Raw genomic sequence first — 18,343 nt, 5'->3', positions numbered from 1 at the left:
CTAAAAGATGCTACCCAATACAAACACACATACAATGTCAGCCGCTCAAGATGGGAGAGGGATCTGGGACGCGAACTGAGCAGTAAAGAATGGGAGGGGGTATACTATAGGGCTCGGCACACAGTAAGCAACATGGGCCTCACAGAAACTTTAACCAAGTTAGTCACCTACTGGTATTACACCCCAGAAAGCTTGCATCATGCAGACCCCGTTCAAAGCGCGGAGTGTTGGAGGGGTTGTGGGAAAACCGGAACGCTGGTCCACCTCCTTTGGGAATGTGAACACCTGCAACAATACTGGTCCCAGATTCTAGACTAAATTGATAAGCATTTAGTCACGGAGCTCCCCAGATTCCCTGGCTATATTCTTTTGGGAGTGCCGAACCCCCTAATATACCCACTCAAGTTGAAAAGAGGTCGCCAGATAGCGATTGCGCTGGGCACGGCCACTCAAAACATTCTACTTCACTGGAAGACCTCCTGGATTCCTACTCACATAGGCTGGCTCCAACGCCTTTGGCACATACTGGGGATGGAAAAAATATCCCTTACACTAGCTGGGAAGAGTTCAATATTTTGAGAGCTCTGGCAACCACTCTTAGCTATCCTTGTTCAGGAGTTTCGGGAACTCACCTGCCCCAGATACTTACGCCTCCTGCGTCTCACCACACCTGACACTAAGGCCCCATGAGCTTCGACACAACTGCTAACGCTACACCCACAGAACAATCTTCGGGTCACAGTGGACGGGGGGAATAAGGAGCGGATGGGTGCTGTTCTCTCTTGTTTTCCTTTAGTTTTAGGTTTAGTTTGTTCAAAATGCCAAGCCATACGCCAGGGCTCTGCGTAGCCCACGACCTGCTGCTTTGCACACCGCGCTGTGATATTTTGGCTGTCCCTCTAATAAAAAAAGAGTTAAAACACTGTGTGCCGCGCTGGTTTTGAGGTTCCGGCTATCATCCAGGTCCTGTGGTAAGGTAGCAATTGTGTTGCATAGTGTGACCAGGCATTGTGAGAAGCCCTTAAAGACCGTATCGTATTTGCATGGAGTAGTCACCCTCTGAACGCGTCTGATAAAAAAAGAAATGCTAAAATTTATAGACGTGCATTGCAGCCATGGAAGGCGCACGGCTACCATTCTTGAAGTTGAAGCGTGGCATGCCCCGCTGCTTAAAAAAGCATACAATTTTAAAAGAAAGAGTTTGGCGAGTCACGCATAAGTAAAGAAAGGCACTTTGCTGCCATTGATAAAGATCATGATCGTGCGCCACGCTCAGCTAGGAAAACACGTGTGTGGTGCCTGCAACAGCAGCTAGCAGAAAATCAATAAGAACATTGTGCTCAGAAATTGTAAATAGAACATACTGAGTAACAACACATGTAACAGGGGCAATCCTTTTGGGAGGTTACAACAGGAGAAAAGGCGGTACTAAGGAGAGACTACTAAACAAATGAACCAATGGAATTATTTTTTCTCGAAAAGACAGTCAATGGAGACAATAAAATACATGGGCGGAAGATGGGCATAGCTTAAAGCCCATAATCTAAATCAACATGTCTCTAAGAGACAGCGCAAGAGCTGCCTAGGCGAGACCTAAAAAGTAATTTGTGGATACTGTGCCTTAAATATGTATTTCCATTCTCATATTCTTCTCATGGGTAGAGTGTCATTAGTCATTATATGAAAGTAAGAATGAAATGAGAAAGTTCTTCTTTCTTAGTGTCTCATCTATGTTTCTCTCTTTCTTCCACTGAAGGCTCCCAAGACATGGCTACGGATGAGGTTGAAGCGATGGCCTGTGGTGTGGTTCTCCATTGTGCTCCTCTTCACCATTGTGTTGATCAATACGTGCCAGCTGCTGCCTCCAGATAGTCACACCCTGTCAGTTTTACAGAATCCAGCCCTTACTGACCCACTGGGGAAAGTCTTCCGACACAAGCGCTTGTGGGAGTATGGCTCAAACGTCTGGCGGAACCAGAGTCATCCACTTAAAGGATGGGGAGCTATGTCAGGCGGGCACAATCAGAAAGGGAAGTTCTCAGATAACTCAAGCTGCTACAGTAAAGGGGAAAAGGAGGGTACACACAAAAACAAAAAAACTAAAGTAGCTTCGGATCAGAAAGAAAAAATTGGAAAAGACAAATTTGCACAAATATTATATGCTAACAACAGCAACCTAAAGTATGGGAGAGTGTCTATGCAGAAAAATGTTACAAAGGAGCGTGGCACTGGTCTTTTGGCAACAATCAGAAAGACTAGTTTTCCTATTTATTCACAAATGAAAAAGAAACTGTCTGGTATTAAAATAGAAACAGTGTCCTCCCAGTCTCGTTTCTCAGGTCATCAAAGGCTATACCCGGATGGAAAGTCTGGATTCAATTTGTCGCTTCGGAACTCTTCAGTAGTCCATCAGGTTGCGTGGCAGCATCGGTGCAAAGCAGGTGCATGTGACAAGCAACAGCCACCCAATAGGACTGCAGCCTTTCCAGAGGTCACTCATGGCCAACCAGTTAAAACAGCAAAAGGAAGTTGGGGGCAGGATGGCCATCACACAACCGCAGCCCAGGTGAAATCCAAAGTGAAAAAGGTACATAAGTTGTCACAGCAAGCGCAGATGTCTGTGTGGTGCACTCAATTCCACGACAGGGTCACCGGGCAACCAGGCAGCAGAAAGATGCTGGAGCAGCAGCCACCGCCATGGTTCACGCCAGACGACTTGCAGAAGATGAAGTTGCTGGCCAAAGGGGAGGTGGTGACAAAAGCAAGAATTCCTGCCCATGGTCAGGTTCTTAAAGTTGGTCTTCTTGATGGCTCTGAAACTGCCTCGGAGGATCCCCAGAAACACTGCGCCAAAGGGCTATGCGGATTAATCAAGCGGTCCAGTGACCTCCATGAGGTTCTCGCTTTCCACCTGGACCGGGTGCTGGGACTAAAGCGCAGTCTCCCTGTCGTGGCCCGGAAATTCAGAAGTGACGTTTTGCCATACAAGTACACCAACGGTGAAACAAGGCCCATTGTATGGTGGGCTCCTGACATCCAACACTTGGAGGATGCCAACAATGACCAGAACTCCTTTGCTCTTCGCTGGCTACAGTACCAAAGGATTCTAAAGCACAGATGTGGCATGGGCAGGTCTGCAACTGCCCTTGGAGCATCCCCATGTCTGAGCATCAAGCACACAGAATGGGCCAAACTGGCTCTCTTTGACTTCCTGTTGCAGGTAAGGTTCATGTCTTCCATCGAATTCTTATCAGTGATTGAATGTGGCGTTTGTATAATTTTCCTGTCCAATAGAGTGCGTGTTCTTGCATCAACGTTGCAGTTATCACATTTTAGTGATCTCCAATTTCATTGCCCCAGAAGGTGTTGAATGTACATTTTGAACAATAAATTGATCTAAGCAGTCCTGGATTGTTTCAAAGTATTTATTGGAAAGGTTAGTACCCAGATTGCATCTGGGTTGTATCCCGATTTTTTGTGCACACCAAACACAAAATCCATTTTGGGATTTACAAAGCCATAAAAATGCCAATTTGCATGACATTGCGTGGGTTCATAAATTGTATTGTATTGTATTGTATGCACACTCATAAAGCACTCTGTAACCCAACGGGCATCCTGGCCCTGTGATACACAGGTGTTACCAACGGTGAATGCAAAAAGGTCATGCTGAGAAGATTATACTCTAGGGAAAAGCCAGGTCTTGATTTTTTTGCGAAACAGCATTATATCCTGGACATGATGCAGTTCACAGGGGAGGCTGTTCCAGAGGTGCGCGGCTGCTATGCCAAATGCTCTTCCCCCCATGGTTGTTTTCTTTGTTTTGGGTATAATTGCCAGATTGGCTGATGAGGAGCGGAGGCTGCGTGGGGGAGCATACCATCCAAACCTGCTTTGTAATGGTTTGGGCCTCGTTCCATGTAAAGCCTTGAACACAATGCACAGCGCTTTAAACTGTACCCTTTGAGCCACCGGGAGCCAGTGCAACTCAACCAAAGCCAGAGATGAAGATGATCGACGTGGTCTCATAAGTGCAAGCTTTGCTGCTGCTGCCTAAATTCTCTGGAGCCTATGGTGCAGATATCTCGGTGACTCCAGCAGCAGAGCATTGCAATAGTCCATACGGCACATGATGACACTCCTGACCACTGAAGCTCTGGCCTGGGCTGGGTGCACTGGTAACACCTTCCGCAGTTCTCTGATAAGAGTATAACAGCTCCCCACCAGCTTGTTGATATGAGACTCCAGGTTCAATTTGTCATTAAAGCTGACCCCCAGATTTCGCACCGTTCTCAGTGGTACCAGAGGGGCATCCGTGGGGAAAGGCCAAAAATTAGTAGGAAGAGCCGGTGATACTCTACCTGCTCCACAGAGCAAGATTTCAGTTTTATCATTGTTAAATTGCAGAGAATTATCTCGCAACCAATTGACAATTTCCCGCATACAGGCGTGGAAATTATCCAGCGCACCTTCACGGTCACCTTCCATGGACAGGATGAGCTGGGTGTCATCAGCATAGTTTACCAACCTAATGTTGAATGACTTGATGATACCTATCAGCGGCCTCATATAGGCTTTGAATAAAATAGGGCTGATAGAGGACCCCTGCGGAACCCCATGCTCAATATTAGCAAAGTCACATTAGAAAGGGGGGAGAGCCACTGCCTGCTGTTTATCAGCCAAATATGACTGAATCCATCTCAGAGCCACCCCTACCATCCCCATTTCTTCCAGCCTTGCTAGGAGGATCACATGGTTAACCGTATAGAATGCGGCAGACAGGTCCAGCAAGATTAAAATGGCCGATTGTCCCCTGTCTGCACGCATTCGTAGATCATCCAGAGCGGTTATCAATGCAGTTTCCGTCCCATGACCTGGCCGGAACCCAAATTGCTCATCTTCCAGCTTGTTGTTTTCCTCCATGAATTGGGAAAGCGACCTGCTCACCAGGCATTCCACGATCTTCACTGGATACGGGAGCAAAGATATGGGCCTGTAGCTTTTTGGGTATTTAGGGTCTAAAGTTGTTTTTTTCAGGAGGGAGACGTTAATCGCCTGCTTCCAACTAGATGGAACCAGCCCACTATCAAGGGATTGACCACACAACTTACGGAGAACTGGGAGAAATTCGAATCCCAGTTCCCTCCATATTTTGTGCGGGAGGGGATCCAAAAGCGACCCAGATGAAACTCCTAAGGCCACCCTGGTGAATTCCTCATCTGAGGGCAGTTCAAAGTGGTCCAGGGTAGCTTTCTGCTTCAGTAGCATCGTCCCCCGTCCCTACTCCCGGTGGTCACTAGTATTTGTCTATCATCCTGCATCATAGTGCCAGATGAGTCCTTAACCCCCAGCCCTTCAATGATCTTGCTTATCTTTTCCAGAAAGAAGGATGACAAGTCATCACATAAAATAACACGGCGCATAATGCTGCTTTACGTTAACTTGTGTCAACGAGGCCTTCCAATGGTAGTGCATGGGTGTTCCTGTGAATCCACCCATTGACGCAAACACATATTTTCAAAGCCTTGTAAACATGGGTTTATGCCAAAATGCTGTGCCTCCCTGAGGCTAATGTTATGAGGAGAAATATCTTTATTTCTCCTCATTATTTGCTCTTTGCATGTATTCAGTATTCTGCAGTACACAAGCAAAGAGAAAATAGCTTCAAAGGGTAGTTTTTGTGCAGGAAGGAAGCTCTTCCTGCACAAAACCTATCACTGGTACCCTTGCACCTTGGCAGAAGGATTCCTGCATTGGCGCTAGGCAGCCCAAAGTGCACAAGAACAGAGCTGAACTGTGCCGTATCTTTGTAGATATGGCGCAGCTTTGCCCTTCCATTCACGCAACTCAGTACAGCAACTTTCCTTGTCACCCTGTGTTGCATGAAATCATAGCAAATCCGGACCTGGACTGTTTATTTTTTTATTCCACTTGAAAAAAAAAAGAAATTTACAAAAAAAGTGAAGATGTTATCATTTGTTTTCGTTTTCAATTGAAAACGTATGGTTTTCAGACACGTAGGTGACAATATTCAACTTCCTTCTTAACAACTAAAAATGTAAAACAATAAGAGACTGTGCCACTCTAAAGAAGAACAGGGGGTTTATTTTTCATCAAATGTTTTTTTCGAGCAAAACTTGCCATTCCAACATTTGTCAAGTAAAATATGTAAACGTGAGTAGTAAAGACAGCTGTCTTGCCTCTGCAGTGAGGCTTTGAAAGTAAAAACATTTTGCATGATAATGTTCTGGTAAAAACAACCACACCTCTTTTTTCCCTGACTCTAAAAATAGGTAATTCTAAAGCTGTTCCAGAAAAACAGGTGTGCTTTTTGCCTCACTAGTGCCTGACGAGGAAGCTTCAAGCTGGTGCTTGGTGTCATTCAGGTTTCAGTTCCATCCTTAGATCTTTTGCTGCAGTGACTCCAATCCCTATTGGCCTTCTGCTTGGGCCTTTAACGCTGGAGTGGGCCTTTAATGGCCTGTATAACCCGCTAAGGTGGTTTATGGCTATATTCGTTCAGTGAGCTGCTTCATATACTCTGGGGTCGATTAACAAAAGCATTTGTGAGCAAAGGAATAAGTACGTAAAAGAGTATCCCTATACTCAGGGGTTCTACACAGGCCCTTGCAGCCTGCACGTCCCCAACCCTTCTGTGGTTCCGGTTAGCCCCACTCAGCCCAGGGCCAATTAGTATCTGTGAGATAGGGGAGCCTGAGGGGCCCCTCGCCACATTCTTCAGGGAGGCATCCTCATTTTAGATTAAGCTACTGCCTTTAGTACTGCTTCCTGTACTCATGAACCTTTTTGTGAATCGGCTGCAAATGGCTTTCAAAATGGTGGCACAGCTTGAAGCACATTTTTGAAGTGATATTGTCCAGCAAACAATACTTTTCACAGCCTGCATTACTTTATGCAACATGGATAGACCTTCTGTTTTGGAAGATGTTTTGTTTGGGGCTAGTACAGTGTAATGTTGATGTTAGAACTGGGGGTCTCTAGTTGACTGAGGTAGGTACCTTAGTCCAAATAGGGACCCTTGCTTCTAGTCAGGGAAAGGAGGGACACACTCTTAGATAACCACTGCTCACCCCCTGGTAGCTTGGCACGAGCAGCCAGGCTTATCTCCAAGGCTATGTGTAAAGTATTTGCAACCACACTCCCAGTAACACAGCGATAACACCACAAATGGACACCACACTAATTTAGGAAAATACCGGATTCTTTATCAAGAAGAAATACAATGAGACCAAATAATAAGAAAATAGCCAGCATATGCGTACTCCTAATATGTCACTGGGCCGGTTATTAGGCCAACAATCACTTGTAAGTTCTTGCGGTAGTAATGAGCAGTTCACGATGATCTAATGCCGTCCTAATGCAATGCTATGCAGTTCATAATGTAGAAATAAGACAGTCCTTAATGCAAGTACTAATGCAGTTCGTAATGCAGGAATAATGCAGTTCGTAATGCAAGAATAATGCAGTTCTTAATGCAAGAATAATGCAGTTCTTAATGCAAGTATAATTCAGTTCTTAGTGCAAGAATAATGCAGTTCTTAATACAAGAATAAGGCAGTTCTTTATGCAAGCATAAGGCAATTAGTAATGCAAGGAATAATGCTATATGTCAATCTGCATGGTCAGCTCGGGCACCACTAGGCCCCAACATCAGAGACAACGGTCGTAAACTTAAAGGGGCAGCCTCGGTACTGCTGGGCAGGTATGGGCCACTCGGGTACTCAGCACGTTTAACGCGGTGCAGTGGGAGAGAGATCGGAGTACTCCTCCTGCATGCCTCCCCAGGCCACACACGCTTGCGGCTCCTGACCGGAGACCAATCCTTACCTGGGGGGTGTGCTGCCTTGCTCTCTCTCTCTCCCCGCTCGTCAGACGTGCTGCTTGGCAGTCCCTATGACATTGCAGCTCCGTTGCTAGGCGACGCTGTAGCCGGACGGGTTACGGCGCTGCCTTCTCCTTCATTGACGATCTTAGGCAGATTCCTCTTGGCGAACAACGATCACGATCCCTTTCACCTTGCAGCTTCCTTAGCTTCAACAAATCCTTTAGCACGTTGTGGCTAGGGCCGGCGGCGATCCTTACTCACAGCCTCAGTTACGATGACGGCTCAGGCCACAAACAGCAATGCAGCAGTGTGGACTATGTTTCACGCTGCGGGGTTAATGCGGTCATGGGGCACCTCGTAAACAGCACCACAGACCACACGGCAGTCTCAGGCGTGCAAAAGCACATGCACCAAGCGTCGCTGAGACACGGCTGGAAACTTTGATGTTCCTGAGTTTACACAACAGGGGAAAAGCTCTCCTCGGGCCCTTGGAGACAAGTTACTTCAGGACACAGCACACAGCAAAGTCCTTTCAAGCAGGGGGACACAGCACAGAGCAAAGTCCCTTCTCTTCTTAGTCAAATCGGCAAACTGTAGGCCAGCCCCAGAACACACAGCAAGGGCAGTCCTTCTCTTGAGTCCCTTCAGCTGTTCTTCTTTGGCAGAGGTTCCTCTTGATCACGAAGTAGTTTCAATCCTTTTTCAGTCTTAAGTTCAGTCTTGAGTTCAGGGATTGCAGCTATCACATTTATACCCCTAAATGCCTTTGAAGTCTTTGTGTTTAGGGGGCTCTGAGCCTGGTCCAAACCAGACCTGGGTGTCTTCCTGCCAGTGCACACCTTCTTTCTTTGATAGTGAGGGTCTGGGCCCCAGACGCTCCGCAGGAGGTGGAGCCATTCAGCCCTCTTCGCATCAAAGGGGCTACTCCTCCCACCACAGCAAATGCAGGCCAGCCTGTTTCAGTCCCCCCTACTCCTCCCTGGTGTCAGGACACTTCCCAGACCCTTTCACATCCAAACGCAGACAGTCAATACACAACCAGGCAGAGGCATGCAGGATGGTTAGGACAAGGAACCAGCCACTTCTAAAAGCACGGTTTCTGAACACACAATTTAAAAACTATCTTCACAAAAAGATGTGTCATTAAATTCTGAGTCCAGGCACACTAAACTCCATCTCTCCATCTTATGCCTATGGGATGATATGCTGGAAACATGTGACACTGCATTCCCCATTCTGTCCTATGGGCAAGATGGCCTTGCAAAAGTGAAAAACGAATTTGGTAGTATTTCACTGTCAGGACATGGTACACCCCTCAGTACATGTCCTACCTTTCACATACACTGCACCCTGCCCAGGGAGGGCGGTACCGTGGAGAAGTGTGGCTCAATGATTAGAGCGGCAGACCCTGATGCAGAGCCCTAGCCCGGGACCAGGGTTCAATTCCCCGCCTCAGCGGGTCTTGGGCTCAAAAATTCCACGGACCTGATAATTCTCGCCTCGGTGCCTATTCCAATCATGGAGTCCCACTCTGCAACTCTGGGCAATAGCTTGCTTAATCTCCACAACGCCCCCCACAACGCTAAGGATGCCTGGCCTCCACCTTGGGGGTGCCCAGGAGTGGACGCCTCACAGGGAAAGCCAGGATGGGTTCCACAGCGGTATCCGTACAAGCACCTTGAGACCCTTGCGGGTGAGTAGTGCGCTATACAAGTATCAAATTTACAAATTTATTTACCTTGGGCCTACTATAGGGGTTTCTGATGTGCATAAAAAGGGAAGGGTAAGGCCTAGCAAGTAAGTGCACTTGTCAGGACAACAAGGCAGTTAACAAACTGCGTGCAGGCACTGCAGTGGCAGACATGAGATCTCTTTTTAGGGCTACTTATGTGGGTGGCACAGTTAGTGCTGCAGGCCCACTAGTGGCATTCGCATTACCAGCCCTGGCACACATAGTGCACTTTACTAGGGACTTTACTAGTAGACAAACATACCAATTATGGACAACCAATTACCATCACACTTTATACAGAGAGCATATGCACTTTAGCACTGATCAGCAATAGTAAAGTGCCCAGAGCCCTAAAACCAGCAAAAACAGGTCAGAAATAATACAGGAGGAAGGCAAAAAGTTCAGGGATGACCCTGCAAAAAGGGCCAAGTCCAACACAACCCCCTTCCAGCCAAAACACAGGGTAGACCAATCACTACCTTGATGGGCTTGCCTGCTTTGGGCGATAGAACACGGACCCTGGCCTGCAACTGCAGGGGCATATTTCTGTTCTACGCCAATCTGAATCCACTTGGATCCCTCTGTCCATACTCTCAGGGCCCCCTAAGCTAACCCAGGGGGGACCCATCTCCTCACCTGGGGACCCCATCTGTGCAGCGCCCAAACTTACTTTGCTCACAGATGTGTCCACACTGGTAGACAGTATCCACATGGCCAACACAGGGTGTTGCCCAGTCCACCCTCGAGGTGTGACTCCAGCCCCCCTCCCAGGGGCAACTCTGTCCACCAAGACAACCAGCCACAGTGGCCACTGACAGCTGTCAGTGATGAGAGCCAGGCCTCATGCCTTTCAGGCCTCTCTAACCTCTGTGTCTTCAGAAAGCGGGGAAGTTACCCCAGGAGCCTGGAACCTTTTCTCCACACTCCCTCCTGCCAAGTCAGGTATGGCATCCAGACACTGGCCTGCCAGCCCAGGGTCTGTACCCTCCGGCTGGACAAGAGACTGGGGTGGGCTCTCCCACACCCTGCCTTTCTCTCTGGACCCATGCACCCTACCCTCTGGAGCGGTGCTACCAGACACCAGAACTGGTGAGATGATGGTTACAGCGGTCCCCCTCAGTTCACCTGACACTTTGGGATCCCCCTCAGGAAGTGGCCTCTCGGTACAGACTAGGCTCCCCTCTTGGTGTTCCCTTATGGAACCAACCAGGTCCTGGGACTGGGTATCGGGCACCTTGGGACACAGCCCCCTCCCACTCCTTTCTTCCCTGAGACAGGACTTGGGACCCTATACCCCTCCCACTACATTGGTACCTATCTGGGCTACCACAAACCTCCCGTACCTCACTTGGTTGGGGAAAACCTGAACCACCCCCTTCTGGGTCACTCCCAAAAGCTTCCTCAGACCCTCGGGAATCCACCCAAAGGTCTGCCTCCTGCGCAAGCTCCGTGGAATCAGATAACTCGCACCCCACCGGGTGTTGGCATAGCTCTCGAAAACAGGGACTTAAAATATGCTGTCCAACAAATGAATCACACAGCCCCCCACAGTTGTTAACCAAGCTTTCCTTAGCCTCACCCTCCAGTGCCTCACACAAGTACCCCATACCACTCTCCTGAGATTGGCAAGACAGTGTCTGACTGTTTCCGTCACTCAACCTACACTCTTGTGGGAGGTCTCCCCACTCACACACCAAGGTTTCTACCATGGGAGAACCCCTCTCCCAGCACCTCTCATCTAGGGTTAGTAGAGTGTCCCACCCACCACTAGGAATATGATCCCCGGTGTCATTTCCCCAATCTACTTCAGGGACACTGCACACCACTGGAGCTACCTTATAAACCTGAACCCCATGGTGTATGTTAACCCCCTCCCTCAAGTCAGGTGCCACATCACGGGGTGTAGGTACTTTTCTCTCAGCACTAGACACTATATTTTTGCTGCTACTATCTGAGCTGGACTCCACCTCCAACCCAGCAGAGCTCACTTCCTGAGCTACACACATCTCTTTTGGCTTGGCTGAGACTCTCATGGCCTCGAGCCGTTCGAGCTCCAAATCAAGCTCCCTCATTCTTAACTTATGTGCCAAAAGCAATCTCTTGTCCTCCAAAGGAAGAGCGTTCTTTCTCTCCTCTGCCCGCTTTTCACTTTCAATGAGCAGCTTTTTCTCCTCTGCTTGAACCTTAAGTTTTAAAATCTCCAACTCATGCTCTCTGACCCTTTGGTTTTCCTTCAGCTCCACTGGGGGAAAAACTCCTCCCTGAATGGTTACTACCAGCCCCTGAGGCTGGTCCCTCCACTGGAAAATCCTGTGGACCAAATCCATTCCCTGGGTCGTCCTCATCCACCTCAGCATCACCTGTCTCCTGAGCCTCTTTGGCTTCCCACCAGGCCCTCAAGGCCATTTGCAGCTCCTCCTTCTTGGCGCTACATTTCATGGGACATCCCAAAGCTCTGTAGATCTGCCTCAATTGATCAACTTTGTAGGTAAGCAATGCCTCAATGTCGAACTCTAATTCTGCAGCCTCACTGGCTACTTGACTCCTCTGAGACATGATGTGTGGCTTAAAGGTCGCTCAAAAATAGAACCAAAAATCAAAACACAATATGTGGTTGCATCGTGGTCTGCGCTAAAACTAGTGATGTACACCAATCACTGTGAGTAAATTGCAAATACAAGTTTAAATCCCACCCGCGGACCACCAATGTTAGAACTGGGGGTCTCTAGTTGGCTGAGGTAGGTCCAAATAGGGACCCTTGCTTCTAGTCAGGGAAAGGAGGGGCACACTCTTAGATTACCCCTGCTCACCCCCTGGTAGCTCGGCACGAGCAGCCACTTATCTCCAGGGCAATGTGTAAAGTATTTGCAACCACACTCCCAGTAACACAGTGATATCACCACAAATGGACACCACACTGATTTAGGAAAATAGCGATATCTTTATCAAGAAGAAATACGATGAGACCAAATGATAAGAAAATATCCAGCATATGTGTATTCGTAATATGTCATGGGGCCGGTTATTAGGCCAACAATCACTTGTAAGTTCTTGCGGTATTAATGAGCAGTTCACGATGATCTAATGCAGTCCTAATGCAATGCTATGCAGTTTGTAATGCAGTTCATAATGTAGAAATAAGACAGTCCTTAATGCAAGTACTAATGCAGTTCGTAACGCAGGAATAATGCAGTTCGTAATGCAAGAATAATGCAGTTCTTAATGCAAGAATAATGCAGATCTTAATGCAAGAATAATGCAGTTCTTAGTGCAAGAATAATGCAGTTCTTAATACAAGAATAAGGCAGTACTTTGTGCAAGCATATTACAGTTCGTAATGTAAGAAATTATGCTATAAGCCAATCTGCACAGTCAGCCCGGCACCACTAGGCCCCAACAACAGAGACAACGGTCGTAAACTTAAAGGGGCGGCCCGGTACCGCTGGGCAGGTACGGGCCGCTCAGGGACTCAGCGCGTCTAACGCGGTGCAGCGGGAGAGAGATCGGAGCACTCCTGTACTCCTCCTGCATGCCTCCCCAGGCCACACACACGCTTGCGGCTCCCGACCGGAATCCAAGCCTTACCTGGGGGGTGCGCTGCCTTGCTCTCTCTCTTTCCCCGCTTGTCGGTTGTCCTGCTGGGCGGTCCCGATGACGTTGCAGCTCCGTTGCTAGGCGACGCTGTAGCCGGACGGGTTACGGCGCTGCCTTCTCCTTCAGTTGACGATCTTGGGCAGATTCCTCTTGGCGAACAACGATCACTATCCCTTTCACCTTGCAGCTTCCTTAGCTTCAAGAAATCCTTTAGCACGTTGCGGCTCGGGACTGCGGCGGCGATCCTTACTCACAGCCTCAGTTACGATGACGGCTCGGGCCACAAACAGCAATGCAGCAGTGTGGACAATGTTTGACGCTGCGGGGGCAATGCGGTCACGGGGCACCTCGTAAACACCACCACAGACCACACAGCAGTCTCAGGTGTGCAAAAGCACACGCACAAAGTATCGCTGAGACACGGTTGGAAACTTTGACACAACACCGGACCAGCTCTCCTCGGGCCCTTGGGGACAAGTTACTTCAGGACACAGCACACTGCAAAGTCCTTTCAAGCAGGGGAACACAGCTCACAGCAAAGACCCTAATTAGTCAAATCAGCAAACTGCAGGACCGCCCCAGAACACACAGCAAGGGCAGTCCTTCTCTTCAGTCTCTTCAGCTGTTCTTCTTTGGCAGATGTTCCTCTTGATCACAAAGTAGTTTCAATCCTTTTTCAGTCTTCAGTTCAGGGGTTTCAGCTCTCACATTTATACCCCTAAATGCCTTTGAAGTCTTTGTGTTCAGGGGGCTCTGAACCCAGTCCAGTGCACACCTTCTTTCTTTGATAGTGAGGGTCTGGGCCCCAGACACGCCACAAGAGGTGGAGCCATTCTTTTGTGGCAGCAGCACAGCCCTCTTCGCATCAAAGGGGCTACTCCTCCCACCACACCAAATGCAGGCCAGCCTGTTGCTGCCCCCCTACTCCTCCCTGGTGTCAGGACACTTCCCAGACCCTGTCACATCCAAACCCAGACAGTCAATACATAACCAGGCAGAGGCCTGCAGGATGGTTAGGACAAGAAACCAGCCACTTCTAAAAGCGTGGTTTCTAAACACACAATTTAAAAACCATCTTCACAAAAAGATGTGTTATTAAATTCTGAGTCCAGGCACACTAAATTCCATCTCACCATCTTATGCCTATGTGAAGATAAGCTGGAAACATGTGACACAGCATTCCCCATTCTGGCCTATGGGCAAGATGGCCTTGCAACAGTGAAAAACGAATTTGGCAGTATTTCACTGTCAGGACATGGTACACGCCTCAGTACTGGTCCTACCTTTCACATACACTGCACCCTACCCCGGGGGGTACCTTGGGCCTACTATAGGAGTGCCTAGTGTGCATAAAAAGGGAAGGGCAAGGCCTAGCAAGTGGGTGCACTTGTCAGGACAACAAGGCAGTTAACAAACTGCACGCAAGCACTGCAGTGGCAGGCCTGAGATCTCTTTTTAGGGATACTTATGTGGGTGGCACAATTAGTGCTGCAGGCCCACTAGTAGCATTCACATTTTACTAGGGACTTTACTAGTAAGACAAACATACCAATTATGGACAACCAATTACCATAACACTTTATACAGAGAGCATATGCACTTTAGCAGTGACCAGCAGTAGTAAAATGCCCAGAGTCCTAAAACCAACATAAAACAGGTCAGAAACAATACAGGAGGAAGGCAAAAAGTTCAGGGATGACCCTGCAAAAAGGGCCAAGTCCAACAGTTGAATAAAGAGCTTCCTAGCTCTCTTACTACTGCACTGTTCAGGGGTAACTTCACCATCTTCTCTCACTCTCCAAAATTGTACTGATCACCAGGAACCTCAGCAGTCTTTCCCAAGTATGGAAGTTCCTGAGGAACAGTCTATGGTCATCACATTTTGAATATTACCAAGAACTCTAGGTGTTGAGAACACTTCACCACTACTGTCCATGGCCACTAGCAGAAAGATGTGTTTGTGTGTAATTTTATATATATTAAGGCTTGCAGAATTTCACTCAGGTGCCTAAACAGGTTGCAATACAGCACTCCAGACAGGAAAGCAGTCATCATGCTAGCAATCAGACAGAAGGAGTGACATGCAGGATGCCACTCCTGATGACAGACTGTGTACCACTAATCCTCTATCCTAGCCCAGATTGGCCACTGCAGTTCCTGAACCTCAGATACATTAGGGCTGATTTTGCACTCTGTATTGGCGGTCTGTAGGCCCTGCACACTGATGTTTGTGAGGGCATGTCCGCTGGAACTATTTTTTTGGTGTTCATAGTAGGCGAGGGGTGGCCTTATGGTGTTCTACCTGGGGTTCCAGGCTTCACATTGAAGCCACATTGTAGTTTTGGAGTGTGCCAAGTTCTCCCTCCAAGTTGTCAACTATTTTACTGAGGACTGCAACCAGAGAACTTTTGCCATAATCCCCTGAATCTTGCTTTCTATCCTAGACAAATGTAGTCTCCATACATGTCCAGCGCTTAATTTGTGCCGGTGGTTTCCGGTGCTTGGCACCGGTGCTTTATTTTCAACACTGGTGCTTGTGACCGTCTGCCACAAGATGGTGCTGTCTGGATACTTTAGAGATGGCCACAACAACAGTTAATTTGCTAATTCAATATACAGTAAGAATGACTATTACCTGCCACCTAAGCCATTCTTGTAGCTTTGGGGGCCTGGAATCAGGTGTTTCCCCGATGGGCCGCCTGGGTGGGGGGCATTTTTCGGCCCCTGGGGGCTGTGTTTTTTTACCGGGGGCCTGCAATATCGGCCCCAGTAACAAAATCGGCCAAAACCAGCCATTGCAAACGGCTCGGCCGCACCCCCTCAGCCCCCCCAGGGGGGCCGGCCAAGCAGTTTGCCAGGGCCGGTTTCAGTTACCTGTCCGACCCTGCCTGGAATAGTCCGAATTGTCACACTGGTAGGAGTGTGATGGTTAGTCGTTGTGCTGATACTATCGTTGGCAGCATAGCAGTGGCAATGTGTGGTGCACGCTGCAGTGGCCTCCTGATGAGAGCCCTGGCACTTATGTTTTATACCAACTAAGCACTGCATGTGACTTTTTTCAATGATCATAAGGTTATGCTGGAGGTTCTGCAATGCGGCCAGAATCAGCCCCTCACCCTGAGATGTGCACACTTCACTGACTTGCTCATCCTGCATCTTCCGCATCTGACACGGGAGGGATATAGGGTCCCTTTGTCTCCCTTTTCTGTCTGCCCTTGATGACGAGGGCATGGAACGCTGTGCCAGGGCAAGAGATTCACCGGCTGCGGGCCTTGAGGCAGTGAATCTCATCCTTCGGTGCCATCACATAAGGCAATCGTCGCTATCCTCAGGCACAGCAGAGGCGCCACCTCCAGCTCCCACAGTTCTCCTGTTGGGACCAGGTGCACGACGTGGGCAGATACAGCCTTGCAGCCTTTCTCAGGAAGATAGGTCCCTGAACCCCCTTCGTGCCTGCTCTTGCTCCATGGACCTTTCCCAGATCCGGGCATCTCCATCTGTATCCCACATCTCACCCGAACGGGCGACAAAATGGTGCTATTTTGAAACACAGATTAACAAAGGGGAAGAAGGTAACCTCCAACATGTAGGTCCCCGATGCTTGTCTCTGCTTTTCTATAGTCACCCTCCAGATCCTGGAAGGAAACCTGAATCTTGGAAGATGAGGCTATGCCACAGCTCTGCAGCTCCATGTCCTCTTATGGGCATGACTGGATCTGCTCTGCTGCACCCCACTACCATCAGTGGCGGCTGGTGAATTTAGAAAGTAGTGGGCATAAATAACGTCTTTGGTTTTGACTGAGCAAGACAGTGAAGAAAATGAGCTATGTTTTTTTCAGGTGGGTTTGGGGATCAGGGAGTTCCCTGACAAAATAAGTTTACAAAAAAGAAAAAAAACAAAGCATTTTACATCACAATTGTCTCACATTATGACCTAAAAATCTACGTGGTCGCCGAGCCACTGCACGCTTGAGACAGATGTCCAGCTCAGATTGAGGTCTTCTTTAACCTTCGAGCCCAAAACAAACTGAGCTTTCCTGTGGCTTCTTCCTGCCGCCCACTCTCTAATTTAATGCACCAATAATGAAAGACCAAGCAGTAACCTAAGAGGTAAGAGGTCAAACAGAACTATGAGATACCCATCTAGTGGATGAATAGCACAATATGAAACTAGAAAACCTGGGATCAGTCCTGGCTTCCCCACTTGACCAAATTATGTGATCCTAGGAAAATATTTTATTCCAACTTCCCTCCTTTTCTTCCATTATCACATATGCGAGCTCCTTCAAATATGTGGGCGCAGGATGTGCGCTGTACACAAATCTCGTGTGTTGGATTTAATAGACTATAATGTTGCTTCATGTATAATAAGAATCTAGGCCCAAATAATATCGAATAATAATACTGAATCCTGGCAAATCTCCCAGGGCCAAAAAATGAAATGTAGTGTGTGTCTTTTGTCCAACGCTCTGACCTGATCCTCCAAAAATTAAGGACAAACCATTAACATTTTGATGCCAGAAAGGGATACCCATCTAGTGACTTAATTGCACTGAGTGACCCTGGAAAATCTGTGATCAATCTCGGCTACTCTGCTTGACTAAATTGTGTGATCCCGGACAAATATTTTATTTTACTGAGACTCCTTTTGTTCTTTGTCATACATCAGAGCACCTTCAAATACATGAGTCCAGGGTGTGTGCTATCGCCCATCAAACACGCCGCCCCCCCCCCCCCCTGGGTAATTAAAGGCAACCACCTCTGAGGTGCAACTGCCCCTTTACAGCATTGGGCTCCGTTGCCAGAGTATCTGCTGCATTTCCGATAACTCTAAGAAAGCACCACAAATAATGAATACCAGTGCCACCTGTTGTGCTCTCATGTTCGTGTCCTAGTGCCGTGGCTTCTTTCGAGTGGCAGCATCCCTCTGCCCCTCTGCCACCTCAGTAAAAGCATCTAGGAAGGCAGACGCTACTACCTTGAATTCTTGCAACCCACCTTCTCCTCCCAGCACAGAGCTTTGAAGCGGACTCCAGGAGCATCAGTCCTAGACAAATCTATACCTGTTCGTAATGGTCAATATTTCACGTGAAGGCAGTTCGCTTGAGATCAATACCCAGCCGATGGCTGTACAACAGGCGGTGCATTTCCCAAGGCACACTGTTCATCAT

The 18,343-nt window shown here is 48.2% G+C and overlaps 1 protein-coding gene across 1 annotated transcript in view; it reads left to right on the top strand.

Moving 5' to 3' along the window:
- Positions 1-18,343, top strand: part of GASK1A (golgi associated kinase 1A) — a 159,664-nt gene that overhangs the window by 77,669 nt on the left and 63,652 nt on the right. Inside the window, exon 2 of the mRNA XM_085630618.1 lies at positions 1,757-3,220. Coding sequence (XP_085486744.1) covers positions 1,757-3,220 — 1,464 coding nt within the window. The remainder of the gene's footprint in view (positions 1-1,756; positions 3,221-18,343) is intronic.

Source organism: Triturus cristatus, chromosome 10, assembly GCF_964204655.1.
Source record: "Triturus cristatus chromosome 10, aTriCri1.1, whole genome shotgun sequence".
Classification (NCBI taxonomy): Eukaryota; Metazoa; Chordata; class Amphibia; order Caudata; family Salamandridae; genus Triturus; species Triturus cristatus.
This window is presented reverse-complemented; position numbering and strand designations above follow the sequence as displayed.